This window comes from Nesoenas mayeri, assembly GCF_963082525.1.
Source record: "Nesoenas mayeri genome assembly, chromosome: 15".
NCBI classification, from domain to species: domain Eukaryota; kingdom Metazoa; phylum Chordata; class Aves; order Columbiformes; family Columbidae; genus Nesoenas; species Nesoenas mayeri.
The window spans coordinates 3573407-3596942 of NC_137559.1; the positions used below are offsets into that span (position 1 = coordinate 3573407).

At 40.3% G+C, this 23536-nt stretch overlaps 1 protein-coding gene across 4 annotated transcripts; it reads left to right on the forward strand.

Moving 5' to 3' along the window:
• Nucleotides 1-257: 257 nt before the first annotated feature.
• WIPI2 (WD repeat domain, phosphoinositide interacting 2) lies at nucleotides 258-23262 on the forward strand. 4 transcript variants are annotated; one of them, XM_080353753.1, is made up of 12 exons: nucleotides 258-508; nucleotides 9262-9344; nucleotides 13566-13735; nucleotides 14942-15038; nucleotides 15639-15736; nucleotides 16200-16292; nucleotides 17096-17166; nucleotides 18104-18211; nucleotides 18966-19130; nucleotides 20057-20164; nucleotides 21602-21732; nucleotides 22556-23262. In XM_080353753.1, the coding sequence occupies exons 1-12, from the start codon at nucleotides 435-437 to the stop codon at nucleotides 22666-22668; spliced, it is 1311 nt and encodes a 436-aa protein (XP_080209879.1). In that variant the 5' UTR covers nucleotides 258-434; the 3' UTR covers nucleotides 22669-23262. The 4 variants fall into 4 exon arrangements, with proteins under 4 accessions (XP_080209879.1, XP_080209880.1, XP_080209882.1 ...); XM_080353754.1 differs by having other exon boundaries at nucleotides 21602-21699; XM_080353756.1 differs by lacking the exon at nucleotides 22556-23262 and adding an exon at nucleotides 21791-21849 and having other exon boundaries at nucleotides 21602-21699.
• The last annotated feature ends 274 nt before the right edge of the window (nucleotides 23263-23536 follow it).

The following is a 23536-nucleotide window of genomic DNA, read 5'->3' on the forward strand; positions in this document are numbered from 1 at the left end:
ATCGTGACAGTGACGTGGCGGCCGCGGTCAAGGCCGAGGACAGCGGGGACGTTACTGAGTTGGCGACCGTCGCTTGCACTTTGAGCCTCCCATCCAGCCGCCGACCCCGGCAAGCCCTGCTTAGCTTCAGAGCGCCGCCGCCCGCCCGCCCTTTCTGCCCAATTTCGGCGCCACCGCCCGTGCGCATGCGCGGCCCCGCCTCTCCCGTGGGCGGGCGCACGCGTGGTGGCGGTACGGTGGCCGGGAGGAGGGGGCGGGGCGCGCAGGCGCGGGGTCGCTCCGCCGCCCGCAGCGTAAACAAGGGGCCGGCGGGGATGAGGAGGCCGCGGGTGCGCGGTGCGGGCTGGGGCCGCCGGGGTTGAGGTGCGCTGCCCGCTGGAGGTGTTTCCCCTCTCTCCCCCCCGCCGGACGGGGGTGGCGAGAGTTGTCCCGCCATGAACTTGGCCGGTCAGAGCGGCGACGCCGGCAGCGGCCATCTGCTGTTCGCCAACTTCAACCAGGACAACACGTAAGGGGGCGGCGCCCGACCTGAGGGGACACTGTGCCTGAGGGGGAGACCGGGGGACTGGGCCTGAGGGGGGAATCCGGCCTGACCGGGGGCCCGGGCCTGAGGGGGGAATCCGGCCTGACCGAGGGCCCGGGCGTGAGGGGGGCGTCCCGGCCTGAGCGGGGGCCCAGCCGCGGGGAAGGGGCTCCTGAGAGGGCTGAGGACACCCGGCCATTGGGGGAGGTGTGACGGGGTCCCCCCCGCCCCAGTGCTGCCCGTTCCCGTGTCGGCTGACCCCACCGCAGCCTCTGCCCGCACCAGCACAGATGAGGGCCGGGGCCCCCTCATCCCTGCAGCCAGGAGGGGTGGGAACACCCGCCCTGCCCTTCGGTTTGTGTGTGGAGCTGCGGGGGGTGAGGCCGCTGGCACAGGGGCACGTAGCACTGGGCTGCTGGAGCTGCGCTTGCAGCATCTTTCCTTCTCCCTCTCCCAGGCTGTTGCCGTGGGGAGCTTTTCTGTTTTGTGCTTGCGAGGCAGTGCTCGCTGTTGCTTCCAGAAAGTGAGGGAGGGCTGTTTCTGCTTCTTGATGGTGTCTAGTCTTTAAGAGAGACTGAGATAAGGTGAAGACCCTAATCTTCTGGAGGTGCCAAGGCTTAATCCAAAAACTCATTGTAGTTATCTTTTCATACTGCTCTTTTATTCTCACTTGCTCTCCATGTTGAAGCATACGCCTTAGGCCTCAAGGTATTTTTATGAGCTCATGCTTCTTTCAGTTTTGATTTTGAAACAAGAGGCCTTTCTCATTCAGTCCTTGAAATTATGCTTACTTGTTTTTTGATTCTAGAAAGGGTCAGATAGTTCATGCTGCGCATCTTGCAAATTAACTGTTGCAACATATTTAGATTAATTACCATATATTAATTTTATATGAGGTATTAAAGAGCAATAATTTTCAATTTAAGAAATTTCTAATAGTTGGAATTGCAGCACTAAAGATCCTTTAAAGAAGGATTGGACTGTCTTAAATACCTAAGAGATGAAACTGGGGGGCAATAACCAAAAGAACTTGTACTTGAGAAAGGAGGAGTTTTGTTTTAGGAAGTGAGTAAGAGGAAATGATCTCAGGTTGGCATCACTGAGCATAATCCACGTGTGTGCTGGTGGTTTTTTCTTTTAACAGCTTATTTGTTAATTTAACAAGCAATGATATTTTGTCCTCACAAGAGAGACTGTCTTCGGCATGTACTGTAATGTATGGGAATTGTGAAGATGAGAAGCTTATTTATGGTGACTGCCAAGACTGAGGAGAAAGGTCCCATCACAGAAGGAAATACTCTTAGGTCTTGTTGGGGCTGAAGAGATGAACAAGTGGAGCTGGATAGGCTTGAGACAAGAGACTTTAACAGTAAATAACTTAAAATAAATTATGGGATGGGTAGCAATAGTCTTTTGTGTATTTGTAAGTAAATCATTATCCATATATTGAGTTGAGCCAAAGACTTTTGCAATTTCTTTTCATGTCTTTTCAAGTACCATATAGAGCTTGCTCTGTCATTGTGTGTAAAACATGCCCATGTTCTGCTCAGATACCATCCATTTTTTACCTATTACTACCTAAAACAAGTCCTAATAACTAGGAAATCTGTCATCTCTTTCTTTTGCAATTTATAAAGGTCATGATATAAGTTTTGAAGTTAAACTGTGCTGTTCAACATGGTGATCTAAAAGCGTTAGTATTTCACGTCCTATAAGGCAACTACCTATTTCAGTTGTGCTTTAGCTTTTTGGAGAGCTGTATATATTTAAAGATATCAGAGCTGTGACCAAAAAAAGAAAACCACCACCACGACTTTTTGAACAGGAGAGGTGCAGGCTTGACTGGAGAACAAATCCAAGACAGAATTAAAAGGAAAGCAAATGTAATAAACACTAATCTCAGTCTTCTTTGCCTTGTATACGTTGGAGTCTTTCTTCAAGGAAGAGTCAAGTGTGATTCCTTTTTGAGTTTATGGGGGAAAAAGGGATGACTGGCTAATGATTTCTTTCCTCAACTGTGTCTGATACTGCAATATTTTCCCCATTTCATTTTCGTAAGAATCTAAAAACTCTTCTTCAGTTTCTGTCCTATAGCTGACTTCTTTTGTATTCAATATTCTAATGTCCATTGTGCAAGTAGATTTTTTTTAATATTATTTTTATATATAAAGCATCTTGAGATTAGCTGATGAGAATTTTGGCAATGTTTCTTTTTATGTCATCCAAACCTGGCCCATATATCTTTGCAATCCAAAGTTTTGGGACACTAAGTCTTCTGTTTAATTTTAGAATATTTTTGCATTTTCAGATATCCATTATAGGAATGACATAAATATTGAAAGGCTCCTGTTCATATTCTTGTCTCAAAATTATGAGAATAATTTGAAAGGCCACTTGGTTTGAAACAAATGAGATGGTTGGATGACGCAGAATAAGTATCTGTTCTTTCTAGGAGTGTCTCGAAGAAAAGTAGTAAGTATAAAACAAGTTTGCACATGTCTTTGTGAGCAGCTTCTTACTAAAACACTTGTCTGATGTGGTAAGTGACCCAAATAACCAAGTTGCATTGTAGGTCTTAAATTGAGTAGAATTCAGTGGTTGTGTAAATTCTGTAAATGAACTCTAAAGTTCTTTAAACATAAGTTTATTTGAATTCCACCCCCCCACCCCAATGATCTCTCTGTTTCTTGTTTAAATTGAGAAACAAGAAGTCAGGTCTCTGGGTTTGTTAGTGTACTATTCTATATATCTACAAGATCATAGTTTACCATGTGAAAAGAATTGAAAAGAACTTATTTGGAATGAATTACACTTTCACACGCTGAGCCTCAGAAAGCTTATTTATTTGCAGCTTGCATTACAAGTAGCTGGAGTCCTTCTGCAAACAGGCAAGGTAAACAAATGCATATTCTTTCAGTCAGTGTATGACAGACAAGCTTTGTTTATGTCTTCCCAGTCAGAAGGGCTGGCATCATGTTTTAAGGTGTGCTTCAGTCATTAGAAAAATTGCTGACAGACAAAACTGGAAAAGAAATTACTTGGGTGCATTGTTATTATGTTTAAAGCTTTTACCTTCAGCTTAACAGGATGCCAGTACCACTTGTGTACAAATGTGTCTTACTTATGTGGACAGCAGAGCCAAGTGCTTTGTATCAGGAAAAGATGATACTTGTTGCTGGTAAAAATAAGTCTCAAGCTAAGTTTTCCTAAGTTTTAGGAAGGGTTGTTAATTAATTATTGTCTCCTGTAGGAAGGAGATGAGCTTTGTGATGGTTTTTACTTTTGGGAAATGAGTTTGATGGTAGTTAGAAGAACTGTTGCTTTTTTCCCAATTGCTGCAATCCACAGTGACTGAAGCAGGTATTGTCTCCCTTGCTTTTAGGCTTTTTTTCAGACTTAACTTTTTTTTAATGTTAATTTGTGGATGCTGTATGTAGTGACATCGTCTCTTGGAATAATGTCTACGTTATTGAAAGCGTTGTCTTGCCTCTTTGTTCCATATTGCCCTAAGCTTTATTTACATGAAAGTTCTGAATTATTGACCAGGACTGGAACTCTGCCTGAAAACACTCCACCTATAATGCAGCAGAAGCACTTGGTTTGTGGCTTCTCTTTGCTATAATGTTTTCATTAAGTGAAAACATGGAGATCGTTTTCAGAAGATGCTGGCGTGCTTGTTTGGGGCCTGGCCCTTTTCCCTAGTGCACCAAGCATCACACAATGCGGTGTGATTGGCATTCCCTGGTTGAGAGGCAGAAGCTCCAGCCAGCAGGTAAAAGTGAAGTAATCGATGAGAATTCAGGTATCCTAGCAAAAAATGCAGGAAAAGTTTGTAGTTGACCTTAGTGCTAGGTGTGTTTTAGTAGCTGGAAATCCTCAAGGATAGATATTTGGTAAGAAGTACTGATTAAACCTGAGTGCTGTTAATATTGCTTCTGGGAGAAGTAGTAAAAATGAACATGGATATGTTTATGAAGAGTTTAACTTGCCTCACAAACTCATACAAGCTTTAAAACCCATAAGGGAACTGTTTAATATAGTACAGTATGAAACTTTTTACCCAATGCATAACTTTGAGATTTCAGTGTTTAAATTGTTAAACAAATATTTCCAGAGAAATGCCTTTGGAAGAACTTAAAAATTAACTTACATGGTCTGTAGATTCAATTAAAAAAAATAACCCACAAGACACACCCAAGAGGATCAACTTGTGAAATAATGCAAATTGACAGACCGTAGAGAAGTCTTAGTTGCCTTTTTAAAAATAAGTGATCAAGTGACAGCATTTGGAAACAGAATAGTTGCTGTAGTTTTGACAACTCCCTCCTGGTGGAGGGAGAAAAGGAAGCCTTGGTTTGGAGTTGCAGTGAAAACACCGAGGTGGCCCTTATTTGCAAGGTCTTCTTGAGCCTCAGCTTTCGTTTGTGTGTGGAGTTACATGTGACGGGTGTTCTTTCTGTTTTAATTCTGCCCTTTTTTCCCCAAATAAATCAGTGTCATTCTAGGTTCTGAACAAATGCCTATAGCTCTAGAGCTGTACAGCGTGCTTCAGCATGTGGAAGTTGTGTTCTAGTTCCTTTACTAAGTGACGTTTGGATCTCTGTAGTAAACTGCTTGTGGCGAGGAGCATAGGTTAGGTGCTGAGCATTCACTCCTCTGCCTTTGTTTCTCCTATAATAGGTTCAGGTGTGGTTCCCCATGGCCCCTGAGGACAAGAGAGCTTGATTCCAAGGAGGCTTTAAAGCTTAAAAAAATAAAGAAGGGAGGAAGGAGTGATCACGGAGCTCTCATGCTCAGGGAAGGCAGCTGAGAGAAGTGCTCATATGTTGTGTTACTTGCTGTTGTATGTCGTATTACTCGCTGTTGTTGCCCTGGAGCAGCAGCTGGGCTGCCAAAGGAACTGTTCCTCAGCCTGGGACAGTGTGATGGGAATTCAGCCTGAGAGCAGCAATGTTTACTCGGATTATGAACTTTCTGTTGTCCCACGCTATTGCTGCACATTGAGTGATGAACGAGTGTTGTCTCCTTTTGCTGTAGCAGATTTAAGTTTGTCTTGGTTTTCTTTTAATATAAGAGCAGTGGGAAAATCTCCCGTGGCTTGTCAGAACATTGCTGACAAATCTGTTGAACACATGAGTTTCTGTATATAGCTCTTGTCCAAAATTATGACATATTAAGAGGTGTCTGTAAGATGTCATGACTTTGGTTTCAGCAGACGTTTGGGAGGGGAAATAAAACAAAGTAAGTTTCTGTAGTAATTTTTCTTTTATGTAGTTTCATTTATTTTTCTTTTATTATTGTTGTTATTATTATTTTCCCCTCTTCATCATAAGCCTTTGCTTACAAAAAGTTTTGTCTTTGGAAATTTATATCATTTTTGAAATGAGGTGGAGTATTTGTATAATGAGACTGCCTAATGATGAAAGTAGGTTTAATTAACCAGTTATTTAAAATAGTAATGTCTTCTGGAGTTGTGTTTATACTGCAGCTGCAGTTGATTTTAATCTTTGAGAGAGCTGCTCTTAGTAGGATCTTTCTGATTAATGTAGAATATTTGTGATTAATAGTTAAGGTCCTCTGCAGAAAGGCAAAACTGGTTTTCTTCCTTCTGTGTGTATGTTAAAGAAGCAACAGAAAACCTATATAATTCTAAGTAATCTGAAAAAACTTGTTTCTAAAGAGCCCGAGAGATTGAAGCGGCTGATTTCCCACTCTAGGTGAGTGCACTTACAGTGAATGTCAGCATCTTGAAACGACTGTGTGAGATATCCCATAACACTGCTCGCTTGATGAGGTTAGTTTTAATTATTTATGACAGCCCCTCTTGAAAATACTCTCAAGCTTTATCTAGTCTTGGATCAGACTGCAATATTATCTTTGAAAAAAGTGAGTAAACACAGTTTCATAAATCACAGCTATATTGGTAATTTTGTACTGAGCAGACAACCTTGATGATGAAATGGCTCAAAGTCTACCATCTAAGGTGTGTAATAGCAGCTACACATAAGAGCTGAAAAACCACCTGTGTGTAACATCATGTTAGAAGAAAAAAGGCCATTTTTTGGATATTGATTTTATTTTCAATTTCAGTCTCTCATCAGGTTCTGAAAATTGGTGATAATAAAGCGTAAGGCCCACGTTGTAAAAGGAGCTTCTGATAAACTACGGTAGCTTCTTAATGGCCACTGTCTATTTGAGCAATAGCTGAATGGCTTATTGATCGCATTTCTTCCCCATATAGTTGCACATTTTTTCGGAGGTGAGGTAATTTTGGCTAGATACTGGTTGTGTGGGCTTTGGTCATTTAGATAGCTATCAGATGTCTTAAGGGCTTAAGTGTAATATCAGTGTGGGAGATATAAATCAGTATGATTATGCTTGTATAACTCAGCATCCTAAGTTCTCTTATTACATAGAAAAAGCCTTTTTCCAATAGTTTCGTAAGAAGTAATTTGAGAGTACATTAAAAAAAACGCTGTTCTAGAAGAAAAATAGGTTGTTTTGCAGTTGTGGTCATACACTGAAACGGGTTTAATTATACTGACTCCAGCTGTCCTGTGTAAACAAATGATATGTGAGTTCGTCACCTTGATCCTGGAAGAAATAACAAAAAGCAGTTGCCATGGATGGAAAGGTTGGTTCTGTGCTTCTTCACTTTGGGTTTTACTTAGTCTAATTATTTTAATTATGTATACAACTCTCTTTTGCCATTGTCTAAAGATTATTTGAATGAGGTATAAGTAGTCGGTAGGATGAGAAAAATGATCTCGCTTGTTGGTTTCAGCCAGTAAAACAGTGATACAGCAATATTCTGTATTTAAAGCTGTAAGTACAATACAGGAATCCTTGTCATATGCTCACAAATAGCTGCTACGTGGACTTCTCCATGAGGAAATCATCCTGTGTCTTTTGTGGATCACTTATATTGCAAGGAGTCTTGTGACTGCATTTATTTTTAACTCAGTTGAGTGCTTGTTTACCTTTGTGAAGTGACAGTTTTAATGTCATTCTTCGATAAACCTTTTTTTGAAGGAAGCAGTAGATAATCTAAGAAAAGCTAACTGCAATTTGGGGGGAAAAAATTACATAAGTTGGATTTTCATTGACTTGTACAGAAGTAATTGAGGAAAAACACGTCTTTGGCAACTAATCAGATATAGTCTACTGAACATTCTGATTTTGTCTGAAGGAAAATTACATTCAGTATTTCTAAGATGGCTTAACAGGAACAGCAGCAAAATTTTCTTTTATAGTTACTTTTCTGTCTATAAGCCTGTTAATTTTTTTAATAACTTAGTTCTTGAATTTGGGGAGGTTTACTTCTCTGGCCTTGATGGTGCATATTTTGATTTGAAAGTTTAAACCTTCTCAGATACAATTTTTTAACCAGACTCTGCCAGTTGTATTTTTTTTCTAGAAGAGGAGGTCAGACCATCATACAGAGGTTGATTTTATAGCTTGGGATTTTAATTTCAGAGCGCAAGCCGTCTCAGGAACAACTTTGTACTCTTCTGGGTACCTTGATGTTTAAAAAGGGCTCATTTTGGAGCCATGAGAGGAAAATACAGAAAGAGCAAGAAACCTAGGAACCTGCATTGTATTCTAAATGCATAATTAATTGTTAGTGCATCTGAATTATAGAGAATCATCTTGCTGAGTTCAGAGGGTGTTTTGGCAGCTCGACTGGCAGGGTTGGCTTTGGGCCCTGTATTGAATGACTTGCCACAATTTGGCGTATCGAAAAACATTTTATTGAAATTTAATTAGTTTTTCTCCATGCATCCTGGCAGTAAGAAATATATGAACTACAAGCATACTAATACACTTCTGCACAGCTGTATTTACTGTTAATTTTCTTTTTCTGTGGCATAAAATCCTCTGCGTGAGGAGGGGAAAATAAGAATGTGCCATTGTCTGCTGCTTTGATGTGTAAAGACCTGCAAGACAAGCCTAAAGGCTTTTCTAGCTTAAAATTTAAGACCCGTCTTTGACTCTGACTGGAAAAGCAATTAAATGGTCTGTGAGCTAAGTGTGAAAATTAAGTCATGGAGGAAAGAAGGGTTTGTAGTTGGTTTTTAAATGTCCTACTATTGTTAAAAATCTGTTTAATATCAGTGACTAGCATTTTTAAGAGGGCACCTCCGATCAAAGATTCGGTGTGAATATTTGTAAAACTGAGACCTAACAGTGTTCTTTGGAGGTGCTAGAATATCATTGAATAAAACCAGAGAAAATTAGAGTTCTCAGTCTTTCGTGTTTTTGTTTTGTTAATATATGAAAGCTCTTTGGGGGTGGTTGGGGAAGGTTACAGTATAAAGAACAAAATATCCCCAGACAATCCCAGTTTAAAAGGTCTTGGAGGTCACCTCTAATGATGAGGCAATGATGTAATTGGTTTGCATTACATTAATCAAGTCATCATCTTTCCTCCACACTAAACCTTTTAGTTTGAGTGGAGAAATCACCAGTATAAGTTGGGCAGTGGGCTCAGATTAACATGTGAACTCTCATTTCACAAAATGTGAAGCAGGATTGCACACCTGGGTAATTCTGAAGCTGTTTGGCCTTGCAGGGTTGAAGCAGCTCTCTGTGTCTGTCACAGCTTTTTTTGGTCAAGCTTTTTATTGCTTTTCTTGCTGAGCTAACCCAGCTGAAGTTTAGAACAGGGTAAGAATCTGTCCAAGGGTAATTCACAGCTCATTTAGTTCACGTTCCTGACTGGCTTATTTCTTTTTCAGATCCCTTGCAGTCGGCAGTAAATCAGGCTACAAATTCTTCTCCCTTTCTTCTGTGGACAAATTAGAGCAGATCTATGAATGCAGTGAGTATCTTCTTAATTATTTTGTTTTTAATGCCTTCAGTTGGCTTAATGTGGGAAGAATAAGACAAGTGTCATTATTTCACAGGTGATTTGCTATTGACATAGGAGGAGCCTTAAGTGTATGAAGAAATATCACACAAATACAAACCAATTGATTGCTGGCTATATATATCAGTGCTCCTTATTTAAATTTAGCTGGTATGTTGTGAAGCTTGGTAATAGCTATGAGCAGAATTCTTTGCTTTTCTAACTTTGTCTGATAGGTTATGTAGCAACTGGGCATGAAAAAGAAACAAGATTCACTGATGTGAGAGTGTGTCCTTTGGGTCTTTATACTGGCTCCTGGGGCAGGCAACCACAAATATATTGTTATCAAATTAATAAACAAAAAGTACAAAACATGAAGCATTGGTTATCTTTTTCATTAATCCTAATACTTGCTGTTAGAAAAATACTTTTTACCATGATAACTGCAGGTTTACTCATCCAAAAGGGTGAATAATCCAAAGTCCCATAACTTTTCAATAGTGATCTCAATTGGGTAGGATATGAGATGAAATGGAGGGGAGGCTCGTGGGAGAAGTAGTATCCCTTGAGAAGCTGTATCCTTTGTCTTGCCAGCAGTTCACAGACTACCCTTTTTTGAGGTGCTAATAAATAAACTATGAATGCTATGCATGAGTATCCTTGTTTTCCTATAAACTCAACATGAACAGATGGTACCAATAGCTATGATGTCAGCATTTATAGTAGGGTCCTGGTGTGTCACGCCACACAACAGAATTGTCTTCAGACTCCATTCCCTTAGATGACCTGACCCCATGGCATCTGAAGTTGGTAAATGGTGTGTGATTCACATGGCCTGTTACCTGTGGTGACAACCCGATTCTGTCATCTGTCAATGGAGAGGAGTAATTGTGAGGTTCAAATGAGGCACCTGTGGTCAGGTTAAATTGTGTTCCAGCTACCTGTTTGAGTCATGGTCTGGTTGTACTGGTTAATTGGTGGTTTGTGTTCATGTTATGCTGTTGAGTTTAGGTACCTGACCTCTGTAGTATGTTGGGCACTTAGGGTATCTGGCCTGATATCACCCCAGGAGACTGGGTGAAGATGACTCCTGTTACACGAGACACTGACTAAACATACTGAGACCGAACTTTGCAGCACTGCTTCTTCTGGGTAGTCCTTGAAAGACAAAGTACAGATTGGATAAAGTGCCTTGCTCAAAGTCTTGCAATAAACTGATAAAGCAGCTGGGATTAGAATTTAGACCTGCTGATTTCAGTCTTCAGACTATTCTAGGATGCCTGTATTGGATTGACCTCTGTGGTGACTAAAGTAAACTACAGAATATGCCCCAGCTGTCGCCTTTTTGAGAAAAAAAGAATGGGAGGTTTCTTTGCTCCCTTCGCTGACTTCTGCTGTGACTCTGTACAGATCACTGAACTCCCTGCTCAGTTGATCCCCCTGGAAAAATAAGTGTGAGATTGGAGAGTGCTTTAAGGCTTAATGAATGGTTATAAGATGCTTCATGTTCTTGGATTAAAAATGGAATAAAAGCGCAGCTGATCATAATCTAGCTGGTTCTAACCAGCTCTTATCTGTGATGCTACATGCTTGTGTTTATGAAACTCTAATCTTGTTATGTGTTTGCTTGTTCTCCCCTCACTGCTGACACTTAAATCATTTTACAATTCTTTTTGTTCTTACTGTAGTTTGTGTTTCTGTTAATGCTCTGTTGTGTAGCGTAAAAGAGAAAATAGAACAAAATTATTAACAGCAATGCTATAGGATGTAACTGGTGCTTCTAAACATATGATTAATTCAGGTCAGCTGGAAGTAGGAGGTGCAGTAGAGCCTGGGACTGTACTTGAATGGTTGCTCGTTAGGACGCGTGCATGACTTGGCAGCTCTGAAGAGATTTTATCACTTTTTGCTGTTGGGGGAAGGCAAAGGAACAGAGGTGCATCCTGTATTTTTCAAGTGAATTTAATTAAGAGCCCATCACAAAGCCTTTCTCTAAAGGTAACTGTGTTATAGTAGTCTTTTTACGGTGAAACTGGAGGATTGTCTATACCTCTTAAGCATTTTTTCTTATGTTTGTAACTGCTTAGTTCTTGGTAGTGTTCTTCCTCGTGTGCCATCCCTGCTGCCTACGCTTCCCATCAGCGCTTTTTCCGTCTGAATCTCCACTGCCATTCCTCCTCTGAAATACCAGTTCTGCCACCTGCCTGGGACAATAACAAATCCCAGATGATGTGTCTTAACACAGTTGTCTCTGAATGGGGAAAGAAGTTGTGCTTGCCCAGGAGCAGGGAGAACTCAGATAGTATTTTTTTCATAGAACCATCAAATGTCCTGAAGTGGAAGGGACCCACAAGGATCTTTGAATCAGCTCCTCTCCTTGCATAGAACAACCCCAAAATTCACACCATTTTGGTTCTCTGTGTGCTGGTCTTCTGACTTCTGCCAAAAAGATGCCATTGTTATGAAGGACTCCAGGCTTAGATAGAAAGCTGATAACCTGTATTGTAGAATATCAAGAGTCTTCTATGTTACTAGTCTGACATCTGCACTTGAAAGTCTATGTATGAATTTACTGAAGCAGCTTTTTGGTTTGTTTTTTTTGTGTTGTGTGTGGCACCAGGAAAATGGAGAACAACTCCTTGAAAACTAAGTCATTGCTAAAATGCATTATCCTTGTTGCAGAAGTGAGGAAATTGAATTTTAAAAGCCTCTGTGAGCTGCTTTGTCTTCTCTGGAAAAGTACCATATTAAATAAGAGATTTAGATAAAAGTCAATTATGTTGCATAGAATGCTGAATATGCTTCGTATAAACCTGCTCCTTTTCCATAAGGAGGCTATTTCTCTGTCTCTCTCAAAAGAATGTAGAGCATCAAATGTTTTCTGTACTTTTTCTTGAAACAACTGCCCAGAAAAAACATTTTCAAAGCAGCCATGTCACACAGTGATGACATTGTCATATGCTGGGAATGTTGGACAGAACATTTTGCAGGGAATCTTTGTTACTGGTGATGAGAACAGTGCCAATTTAATGTGCCTCTTGACCAAAACAGAAGCCTTCAGAAATAAGCTTTTCAGAAGTAACTTCTGAAAAGTTTGGTTGTTTTGATGGATCAAGGCCAAAGGCTCAAGTCGCTTGTCTTGATTCAGTTCTGGGGTAGAAGGGCAGAGGTAGCTGGTAGCTGTGGGAGAGCTGCAGAACATTCTAAAACTTTCCAGTTTTATTTTTCTGCTGTAAAAACAATGTCATCTGGGGCTTCTGGAGGGGAGCTCCCATGGATGGGAGGGAGAAGCACATGCCAGGGTAACTGCTGATGGCACCTGCACTCCTACCAGCTTGATCCAATGCTGTATTATAGTCTCATAGTCTGAGAATGTGTGTTTGCCGGAGATCCTGGACTCTCTGCCCTCCTGCTGTTTCCCCGTATTTTGAATGGTGACTTGGGTTTCTCCTTTGCCTCTGGTGCTTCCACAGTAGAATATGTGACAAAACTACAGCTGTTTTATGGCTCTATATACATGCTGGGTTTGATGGTTCCTGTACAAATTGATTTTAGGGACTGTCAGGTAAAAGAAATTATATGTTTTAAAAAAAACAAAACGAAACACCACTAATGAGTGGCTGAAGCAGTGCTAGAACAAAGGAGTTTACCAGCTTGAGTACAAGAACCCTTTATTTTTTTTGTCTTCATGGAGAGGTGTGAAGAAACTCCAGATTTTTTGTCATCAAAAATCCTTCCATGCATTGCATAGCTTTAAAAAAACAAAAGGCACAAAACCACCACCAGAAAAAAATCCTTTGCTTTCCTGGATTTCTGCAGAGATAGAGACAAGATTGTAAGGTTCTGCAGTTTGACAGCTTGTTGGTTTTTGGCTCCTTGGGATTTTCTTTCTGTTGGACCTTGGGCAGGGGTTTATACTATGATATTCTGATATTATATATTATGATATTTTGTTCGTATTATGATATTCTGTTCTGAAGCAAAAACTTGCATGACACTTGGGAGGGTGACGGGGGAAAATCTTTGTAAATCAATGTTCACTGAGTAGATTATTTTTGCTTTAAAAACTTGTCCTGCATCCCACCTTAACCCTGAGCTGTTGTACTAGAACATTTGTGTTCTTAGACTGTATCTCCCATTATTCTTCCCTGAAATCTCCCTCTGTGTTTTTCCCTCGTGGCTGCGATTCCTCAGCTGATACAGAAGATGTGTGCATTGTGGAGAGGCTCTTCTCCAGCAGCCTGGTGGCCATCGTTAGCCTTAAAGCTCCGCGCAAGCTCAAAGTTTGTCACTTTAAGAAGGGGACAGAGATTTGCAACTACAGTTACTCCAACACCATCTTGGCTGTCAAACTCAATAGACAGGTGAGTAGTGATTTTTGAGTAGGTGAAAATGTGGAAAAGAGTTATTTTGGTGCTTTCTCTGCTGGTTGATGTCTCTTCCTTTGGTGACAGAATTGTCATTTGAGATTAACTTGTAGTTTTCTAACAGTAGCTTCTGTATGACATCTCAGTGCTCCTATTTGGTTAAGTATTTTTGGTTCTATGTTTATGTACTTAATTAGGAAAATGTCCGTAGTAAGCTGGGCATCCTTTGGGCAGGAGGTTGGACTAGAGACCTTGGGAGGTCCGTCCCTGAATCATCCTGTGATCCTTGGTGTGAAAATATGTGAAGCTGACAATTTCTGTTGAGACCTAAACTTAAAGTTGATATCTATTCACTTTTTATGTTTTTAAGTACAGTTTGCCAAATTATTTTTTAAAAATAAAAATTTAAAAATAAAATCACTGAACTGGTGAATTTTAAGTACCTGGAACCATAGTTTACTGTATTACTGAATCATTAGTAGGCTTTTCTGCAAATACATACTCCTCTGTCTTCAACCAGTTCTTCTAAGTAGAGAGAATGACATCTGAAGGAGCAAAATCTTCTTAGTGTCTGTCCCTACTCCCAAAATCAAGTGAAGGAGGATGAGATTCCTGCTTAAAATTATAAGCGAAACAGTGGTTAATTTGACTTCTGGCACAGGGAAGTAGCATTAAATGAGTAACATAAGTTGTCCAGATGTAGTCTATGAAAGTGTAAATGAGATGTTGAAGAACTTAATCAAAGTATGAGTAATAGGTTCTATAAATGGTTAAAGTTATGTATGTTTTTCTGTTTAGCCAAAGCAGAAAATTATTTTCATGTGTGAATTGGCTTCATGAGGTGGGGAAATACATAAGGACAGGTACAGAGTAAGAGTTAAATAGCTTTAAATAAAGGTTTCTGGCTTGCTGACTTGAACTGGTAATGTAAATCATTTGTATTCAAATCAATTTGCACTAGCGCGGTTGAGAGAAGTGAAGTGCCCTGGTCAGTTCAAGTGACTGAGCGCAGTTTTGCAGTGTTGAAGCCTTGTCAAGATGTGTGTCTTGTCTCTCTTCTATCAGACTCTTGTTTCTTCCCATGAGGTGGGTACAACCTTTCCTCTTGGAAGGCACCTACTGCATTTTGGATATAATTTCTTTAGGATTGATAAATTATTATAAACTCCAGTTTGATATCAGCATTTTGTCTTCTTTATCTAGAGGCTGATAGTATGTCTGGAAGAGTCTCTTTATATACACAACATACGAGACATGAAGGTATTACATACAATCAGGGAGACGCCTCCCAATCCTGCAGGTAAGTATGTCGTTAGAAGCCAGAATAACCCTGAAAAGTGCATTCTCTGCCAACATATGATGGTTCCTACAGGGAACTGGAGCATTGTTGATTCCATTTTCAAAGAAGAGTCACAGTTAAATACATGAATGTAATCTTAAAGCCTACCTGTTTGATCCAAGTGAGGTTTTTGAGAACACATATCAGACTAACTGCATCTTACCAGGATTTTGGTCTCCTAGAGTGGATGCGTCAAAACATTAGAAAGAAGTAGTAGAGAGCTACAAACTGGATTTTGTCAGAACTTGGTATAGTTAAAGGCTTTGCCAGGCGAATGCTTTAAGAGTCGTGGCAGATGTGGGAAATTCTACTACTTAATCAGTTATTGTAGCTCTGTCAGTATTCTTCCTTTTCTACTTTACATTAAACTTTAACTTACGTAAAATAGTTGAATAAGTTGCAGGTTGACTCTGAGATTATTCATCCTTGTTCTGTTTCTGTTGATACCTTGTGAAGATAATTCAAGTTATCTGTGTACTATTAAAACATAGAACCAGAAAGTTTTGCTTCATAAGTCCTGGAATTTGCCTCTTTCTAATTCTGTTTCTGCATCCCTTCTAGGGCTGTGTGCTCTATCAATAAACAACGATAACTGCTACCTGGCCTATCCAGGCAGTGCAACTATTGGAGAAGTCCAAGTCTTTGACACCATCAATCTGGTGAGGATCTTGGTGAATGCTGTTTCCGCTTCTAAAGATGTGGTTTTTAGAAATTACTTAACTTGCTCAGAGAGGAGTTACTAGATGCTCAATTAGGCTCGTCCGCATCTGTGTGCGGTATCTCTTGCAGCTGGGCTTCACGGAATGTTGCCAAAGAATATACAGGCACTAATATTAGATTTTTAGGAGAAGAGTTGGGCAGATGGGAGGAGCAAAATAAAGCACATTATATTTGAATTGTCCTCTACCCACCCTTCTGCTCGTACTCTCTATGCACATATTTCAGTGATAATTTTATGTACTTCTGCTTAGCAGCTACTGAAACAAATATTGAAGCTGTTGTCCATAAAATAAGATCCATATTTTGCCTTGAATGCTCTTAAATATGCAGTCTTAAACTGCAAACATGTAGCTTTTAGCCTGTGCTGTACTCAGGTTCTATTTTATTGATTCACTCCTGCAGAGAGCTGCTAATATGATCCCAGCTCATGATAGTCCCTTGGCTGCTTTGGCATTTGACGCAAGTGGTACTAAACTTGCCACTGCATCAGAGAAGGTAAGGTGGCTTTTTATTGACTTGCCAACAGTAATAAAAATTCTGTTTCTAAGCATTTTGAGTAAGTTTAAGCATGCACAATTCCATCTGCAAGTGCCAAAAAAGGCTTACAGTTATAATGGCAAATCTAAGTTAAGCAGTGCTAATGATATTTGACACCATTTCCATGCTGTGAAATGTTGGATAATAAGGTTATCTAAATAAATACATTTTAATCTCGCTGTAATCAGGGCAATCCTCTAAGTGTTTCTCCCTTTAGTGCAGGATACTTACTAGAAACAAGTTGTCTTGTTTTGATCCTGTCTTCCTAATGAAAACAAGACAGTTAAAGTCAGAATAGCTAGAGGTGTCTTGCCAGTCATTGACATGCAATGACAAATTGTCCATCTAAATTGTATAAATTAAATTAGAAGCTCTCAAGCATCTGCTCTTTGAGTGATTAGTTTAGAATATAAAGGTGTAACTGATTGTATATGATAAAGGCACAAAGACATCCAGGTGACTGTACTGGTGATATTTTCCTGGTGTGGTTATTTTCCTGATCAGATATGACAAGAAGGCCTGTTCTTGTTGCATAGCTTGTTCTCTACATTAGTAGTTCCCACCTCTTCTTGTTTCTCTGCTTCTCAAACACATCCTACGGACAAGCTCCATAAATATTTCATGTTAGTACATGGCGTGCATCAACGGCAGTAAGTTAACAGCAAAACACTTTGCTGCCTGTAGTTGTACTCTGCTCACTAGAGCTAATACACAGTGAAAGAACTCAAAATGAAAAGTGATTTATTTTTTTTTCTTTACAGGGGACAGTAATAAGAGTGTTTTCCATTCCAGAGGGACAGAAACTCTTTGAATTCCGAAGGGGAGTGAAGAGGTAAAGTTCAATTGGGCTAATTAGCTGAAGCTCATTCCTTACTGTGAATTTCCAGTATGTTCTGCTATTGAGCTGGCATCCTGATTTTTTTTTGCATATTTTCGTCTTCATTCATCCCTGACTGTACGCTTGTAACAGTTTCAGCTTGAATGTCTTCCAATTTCACTCCGTTAGACCTGACTATTCCACAAATCAGTCCTGTCAGAATTGTACTACCTTTTGCCTTTTAAAAATTGATTGGTGAGGAAACTTGTTTAAAGTGGGTCACCCTCTGTAAGATATATTGTATTCTTAAGGCAGTTGGAGGAAGTACATCTGGTATTATCGCTGTCTTCTACATTCTGCTAGTGCTGTGATCATTGATAGCCATTGTGAAATGGTACTGTAATTTGTGGTAGCAGCAACTCTGTAGTTCTACTATACTTTATGCAGAGGTAAGACTGAGTTTGGATTGTTAGTAATTAACCCCTGTATCTGGGATACATCAGAGTTGAACATCATTAATGGGGATCTTGCTCTTGAAGTGTTCTAAGAAAGTATCAGAGAATTCAGAATGCTTACTATGGAAATGTTCTTTTTTCTTATTTGCAAAGCAGTGGTGACTGAGAAAAATCTGCTTAAATACTAATTAAGCCAAATACTTTGGCTTAATTGGGAGTCACCTGCAATCACTGACAGGAGAAGAGGAGCAGGTGAGTCTCCCATGCAGCCACAGTTCCTCCCAGCTCTCACAGTACAGCTGGTGGGAACATTATGGGGCTCCTTAGTAGTGAATGTGCAGAAAGATTCCAACCTACCAAAATGGAGAAGTAATATTCTAATTTAAGTCAATTTCCCTGAGTTAGTTAACACTAGCTTGCTTCTTACACCAATTAGCACAGTATTAGAATTACGAAAATAATACTTAATTGTTTTCCTCTCTTTTTTTTTCTCCTAGGTGTGTGAGCATTTGTTCATTGGCTTTCAGCATGGATGGCATGTTTCTGTCTGCATCCAGTAACACAGAGACAGTGCATATCTTCAAACTTGAGACTGTGAAAGAAAAGTACGTTTCAGAGGTGCCTTAGAATTTTTTTTTTTTTCAATAAAAAGGCTTTAAAATCAATTATATTCAACAGGATGAGTAATGCAAAGCATGGACAGACTTGTTTTGAACACTTCTGTAAAGGGCATAAGAAGTCATTTATGAATCAGCAACTGCAGCTGAACTGCATACAGTTTTCCCAGTGAATAGAAAAGATATTTCTTCTGAAGATAAATTTGCCATCCTTGTCAGAGGAATGTGAAGTAGTTTAATGTTTTCAGTTACATGTTTCATCTCTTCTGACATCCGCATGAGAAGAGCTCTCGGGCATCCCTTCCAGGTGTCTATGAGGCTTTAATAGGCACCAGGTTATAAAATGTTCCTATTTATTATTTGACAGGACAGTCTTAGTTACATTTCTGTGGAAGATGTTGGAAACAATGATATGTTTAGTGATAAACAGGTGACTAGAATCCTGATGTGTAGCTCTTTCCAGTAGATCTCACTCTTGTATAATGAACCTTGTGAAATACAGTTTTATAAGCAGAAGTATCAGTTTACAATCAAACATGATTAAGTAACAGGCTGGGGCTATTGTAGGACACATTGTGCCCTGTAGCATAAATAGAGTGCATTAGAGTTATCAAGGATGTTCGTTTTTTCTGAACAGAACCAAAATCTGCCTGATACCTTTAAAAAGATGCTTTGAAATGTTTACGCACCTTTCTCTCTAATGTGAAGGTAAAGTCGGTTGTGTTTTTCTTCTGACTTACAGACCTCAGGAAGAGCCTACAACCTGGACAGGTTACTTTGGAAAAGTGCTGATGGCCTCAACAAGCTATCTGCCCTCTCAAGTCACAGAGATGTTTAACCAGGGTAGAGCCTTTGCTACAGTCCGCCTGCCCTTCTGTGGGCACAAAAACATCTGTGCACTTGCCACGTGAGTAAAGAAAAATTGAGCCTATGTTCACCAGCCACCTGGACTGTTGTGTTGGGTATGGGGAGGCTGACACTGGAGAATGTAACCTCATCTCCAGCAGGAGATGGATCACCTGTAACCAGTTCAAATCCTCTTCCGCGTTCAGAGCAATGTGTTAGAGCTAACATCTCGCAGTACTTTGAGGGAAGAAGGGAAAGGCGTAATGTTTGGATGAGAATAGACTATTTTTAATTGTTGTTTAAAGGTGTCTTTTAATTTTGAAAGAACGTTGAGAACAGACCCCTGGGCTTACGGCATTTGCTTCCATTAGTGCTAGGGGCAGTGATACTGTATGTTGTGTTAGTGAATTGCAAAATTAGGTAATTCACGCTAACCATTAAATAAGTCTTTGAAAGCAAGTTCATATTATTCTTGTCTCTGAAACAGCATAACATTCATTAAAGTTAATATTGAGGACTAAATCTAATCTTTATTCTGCCTTCACTAAAGACAGGTCCCATTTGGCACAGCTACCAAAGCAATAAACTGAGTGGTAGTAAACTCTATTTTGTGGAGGTTTTATAGTTTTTATGCTAAATTGACTTTGTGTCTATACTCTCTCTCCTCTCATCTCAAAGCACCCTTTAAGCAATAATTAAGTCTTGTAATGTTTCTGAAATACGTAAATATTTCCCGTTAGAATATTCGTCTCTGGAGCTACAGAAAGCTTGATAACAGGACGGTAACTTCTGAATCTGTTTTACTGGGTTATGTATAAACTGCTTGATTTCATGTGGCATCCCACTAGCCCCAAAATGTGTTTCTCTTACTTTTTCTTTTTTTGCACAGTTCTTTCTGAGGTGGTCTATAATGGCTTAAATTAATGAGAGGAGAGTGTGCTTTCTTGAGTTCTTATTAGTCTGTTACTCTCTCCTAAACCATTCTAGAATCCAGAAGATCCCTCGTTTATTGGTGGGAGCTGCCGATGGGTACCTGTACATGTACAACCTAGATCCCCAAGAAGGAGGAGAGTGCACACTAATGAAGCAGCACAAGTAAGTTCACATTAGCCAAAGGCTGTTGTGTTTTATTTCTTCACAAAATCCAGTTTGTTCTTAAGCTTTGTGCTGTTCTGCAAAAGTCTAACTTAGAACAGCTCATTTCTTTAAACTAATCTTTTTCCAGACCTCTGACATGAATGAGTAACTTCAGAATCCCCCAGTGCCTTCCTTCCTAGTATCTACTACACTAAGCATCGCTTTACCAGCAGAAACTTAATGCTGTCAGATTGCAGTGAAGGATCAATCGCTGTTAGCTGTATGATCCTGTTTCCTCTTACTTGGCAGTTTGAGTTGAGTTACTTAAACAAGAAATTGAAACATCTGACACCATTCACTTCATCAATAAATGAAGCAGTTACAAACATGAGAGATGTTACTCTGACTTCACAGAGGGGAATTTGGCCTGTGAAATTATCTGTATTCACTCTCTACCAGTGTCCCTATTAAACTTCTTTCCATATAGGCCAGCCAACTGATGTTCTGTAGCAGTACCATAGAACCCTCAAGGAAAATATGACCAGGCGTTGTTGTATTTTAATAAGGTCTGGCAGGAAAAGCTTGGGTAATATAGTCAGATTACTTACATGATCAATCATAGAACTAAAACCAATAACTCACAACGATAACTCAGGTTTGCATCTTTGAGTCTATAATTGTAGAGTTGTTTAGGTTGGAAAAGACATTTAAGATCATCAAGTCCAACTGTTAACCTCACTCTGCCAAGTCCACCTCTAAACCATGTCCCTCAGCACCACATCTACATGTCTGTTCAACCCTCTAGGGACGGTGACTCCACCACTGTCCTGGGCAGCCTGTTCCAATGCCCCACAGCCCTTTCTGGGAAGAAGTTTTTCCCAATATCCAATCTAAACCTCCCCTGGTGCAACTTGGGGCCATTTCCTCTTGTCCTGTTGCTTGTTATTTATCTGAATGTTTTAAGGTACAACGTCTGGTTTCACTTGTAGATGAAGTGAAGCCTCAAAGAGAAGCTTTTATCAAGTCCTTAACCTCTGAAACGCTCGAATACCTTCACTAGAGGATTTTTTAGTATATGTGATTGAAGCAACCACTTCTGTTGTGGACAAAGCTCAAGGGACAACCTATAATATTGCTCATTGGAATGGTCATTATTTTATTTAGTCATGCACTCTTGTTTTTAGTCTTTTTTTCCTAGCATTAGCTACTAGAATTTTGATCTTGATGCTGTTTCCAGGGCTAGGATGTAACTGATGTGTCTTCATTGTTAAATATGAAGTGTTGTTAGATGCCTTCTTGATACTCCTTTGGAACAGACCAACCAAGTTCCTCCTGTTGTATGTGTATATGTATTATTCTTACATGTCTAATGACATATTCTTCTGTCACTGTCAACTAAAGCTGTACTGTGCCCAGGTAGATCACCTCTCACGCTAACCTCTCTCTGCTTGGTAGGCTCGATGGCAGTATGGAGCCAGCCAACGAAATTCTAGAGTCTGCATCCCATGACCGGCCGTTGGTAGCGCAGACGTACAGTGCCGCTGTGACTAAAGGTACATACGTGCCTTCCTCACCCACAAGGCATGGTAAGGAGAAGGCTGGAAAATGGGGTAGAGAGCATCTCTGCGTATTGCTTCGTTCTAGACGGCCATGTGAGCTTGTCTACTTCAACCCTGGGCTTTTCATAACCTCGGGTGTGACGTGGAGCATTGGTGAGCAGTAGGAAAAAAGCATTCGTGATGTACAGTAGCCTCCTATAGATGGATCTCTCATCGCTGCTACTTTCTGGATAGAATGCTGTCTCGAATTGTGGTTGATTACTGTCCTGATAGTTGCAGTACTTGCCAAATGGTTTCTAAGATGCCCTGAAACAATTATTTCACACAGGCGTTAAGCACCCAGACCTTGCGCAAAGCCTCTGATACGAAGCGCCCACTTTTATTTAACAATGTTGATAAGTGGTCCTGTCACTTCTTTATGGGAACAGTGACCTTTTAGTCTGATGCGCTGCTCTGTTAAATCAAGAGGATGAGAATTTAGTTAATGCTGCAGCTCTCCAAGTGATGAGTGGAGGTTTTACCTTCTTTGTACGTCACTTGGATCAGTGCTTCTACAGCAGAGGAAGGACAGGCTGCACGTACAGCATCAGTACTGAAGTTGTGTAATGCATGAGTGGAGAGTAAGAAAAACATCAGCCTGCACAGAGCACCAGTATGTGTTGTACACATAGGGCGTGATCATAAACTGCTCTTGGCTTGGAGAAACACTGTCATGATAAAAGCAAACATAGGGTGGCAGTGAAACTGTTGCAAGTAACGTCTGGTACTTCAGCTCTAATCACTCGCTTTAGATCCGAGCCTTAGTTTGTGCTGCTGATTTCCCCCCAACTACGTTTTCCTTTCTCTGCAGCCTACACGGATGACTCGGGTGCTGTGGGTGGAGCTTGCCTGGAAGATGAAACCAACTCGCTGAGGCTGGACGAGGACAGTGAGCATCCTCCCATGATCCTGCGGACAGACTGAACTGTGACCTGTGAACTCACTCCTGAAGCAGAGAACACTGGCTTGATGTTTCCTGAGGAATCTCGTGTTATGCTGCTATGAACTTTGACATGAGTTGGGAGAGAGGATGACAGACTCTTACAGTTTTAAGTCGTAGCTGTAGTTCTAATTCTATACAATTGGAAAAATATATGGTTTTCAATTCAGTGGCTTTTAATCTTGCTTCTCTATTTTAGCTGTGTTTATTTTTTTTTGTTGCCAAAACCTGCTGTTTGTGCAGCCCTCAGAGCCTACTAGCTTTGCATGCCTTCATGTGCCAAGCGAGCATAGGAGGGGGAGAGAGAGAAGCCACTTTATAACAAACCCAAGTTTGTATTTTTTTTATATATGTATATAATATTTAGCTTATATGAGGAAGGAGTAGAGAAGTGGTTCTGGAAGCTGAGACTGGTTCTGCACTGACAAAGGTCCAAATGGTTTCCTGTGCATGGGCTTGCAGGCATACCTAGTGACTGACATGCAACCTTTCAAATGCAACGGCCTGGTTTTTTTTGGGTTCTCCCTCCCCTTTCCTGGACCATTTTGTTAATTAAAATTCCTTCTGAATGTTGTGTATTCGTTGGGACTATTCTATTTGTTGAGATGGAAAATTCAAAGTGTTTCCCTGCATAAGGACATAGGATATAGAAAGTGCCTTTACAGGGAAGAATAGGAATTGCTGCAGGAAGAAAGCTGGAATGAAGGAGGAATCGGTGGAGACTCTTGTACATCTTTAGTACTTGGGTGTCTGTAGCCTATAAGCTTGTGGGTTTTTTTAGAGAAGATGTGGAATGCACTTGCTTTCTCTCCTGTCAATTGTCTTATTTCCTTGGCAGGGTAGCAATAACCT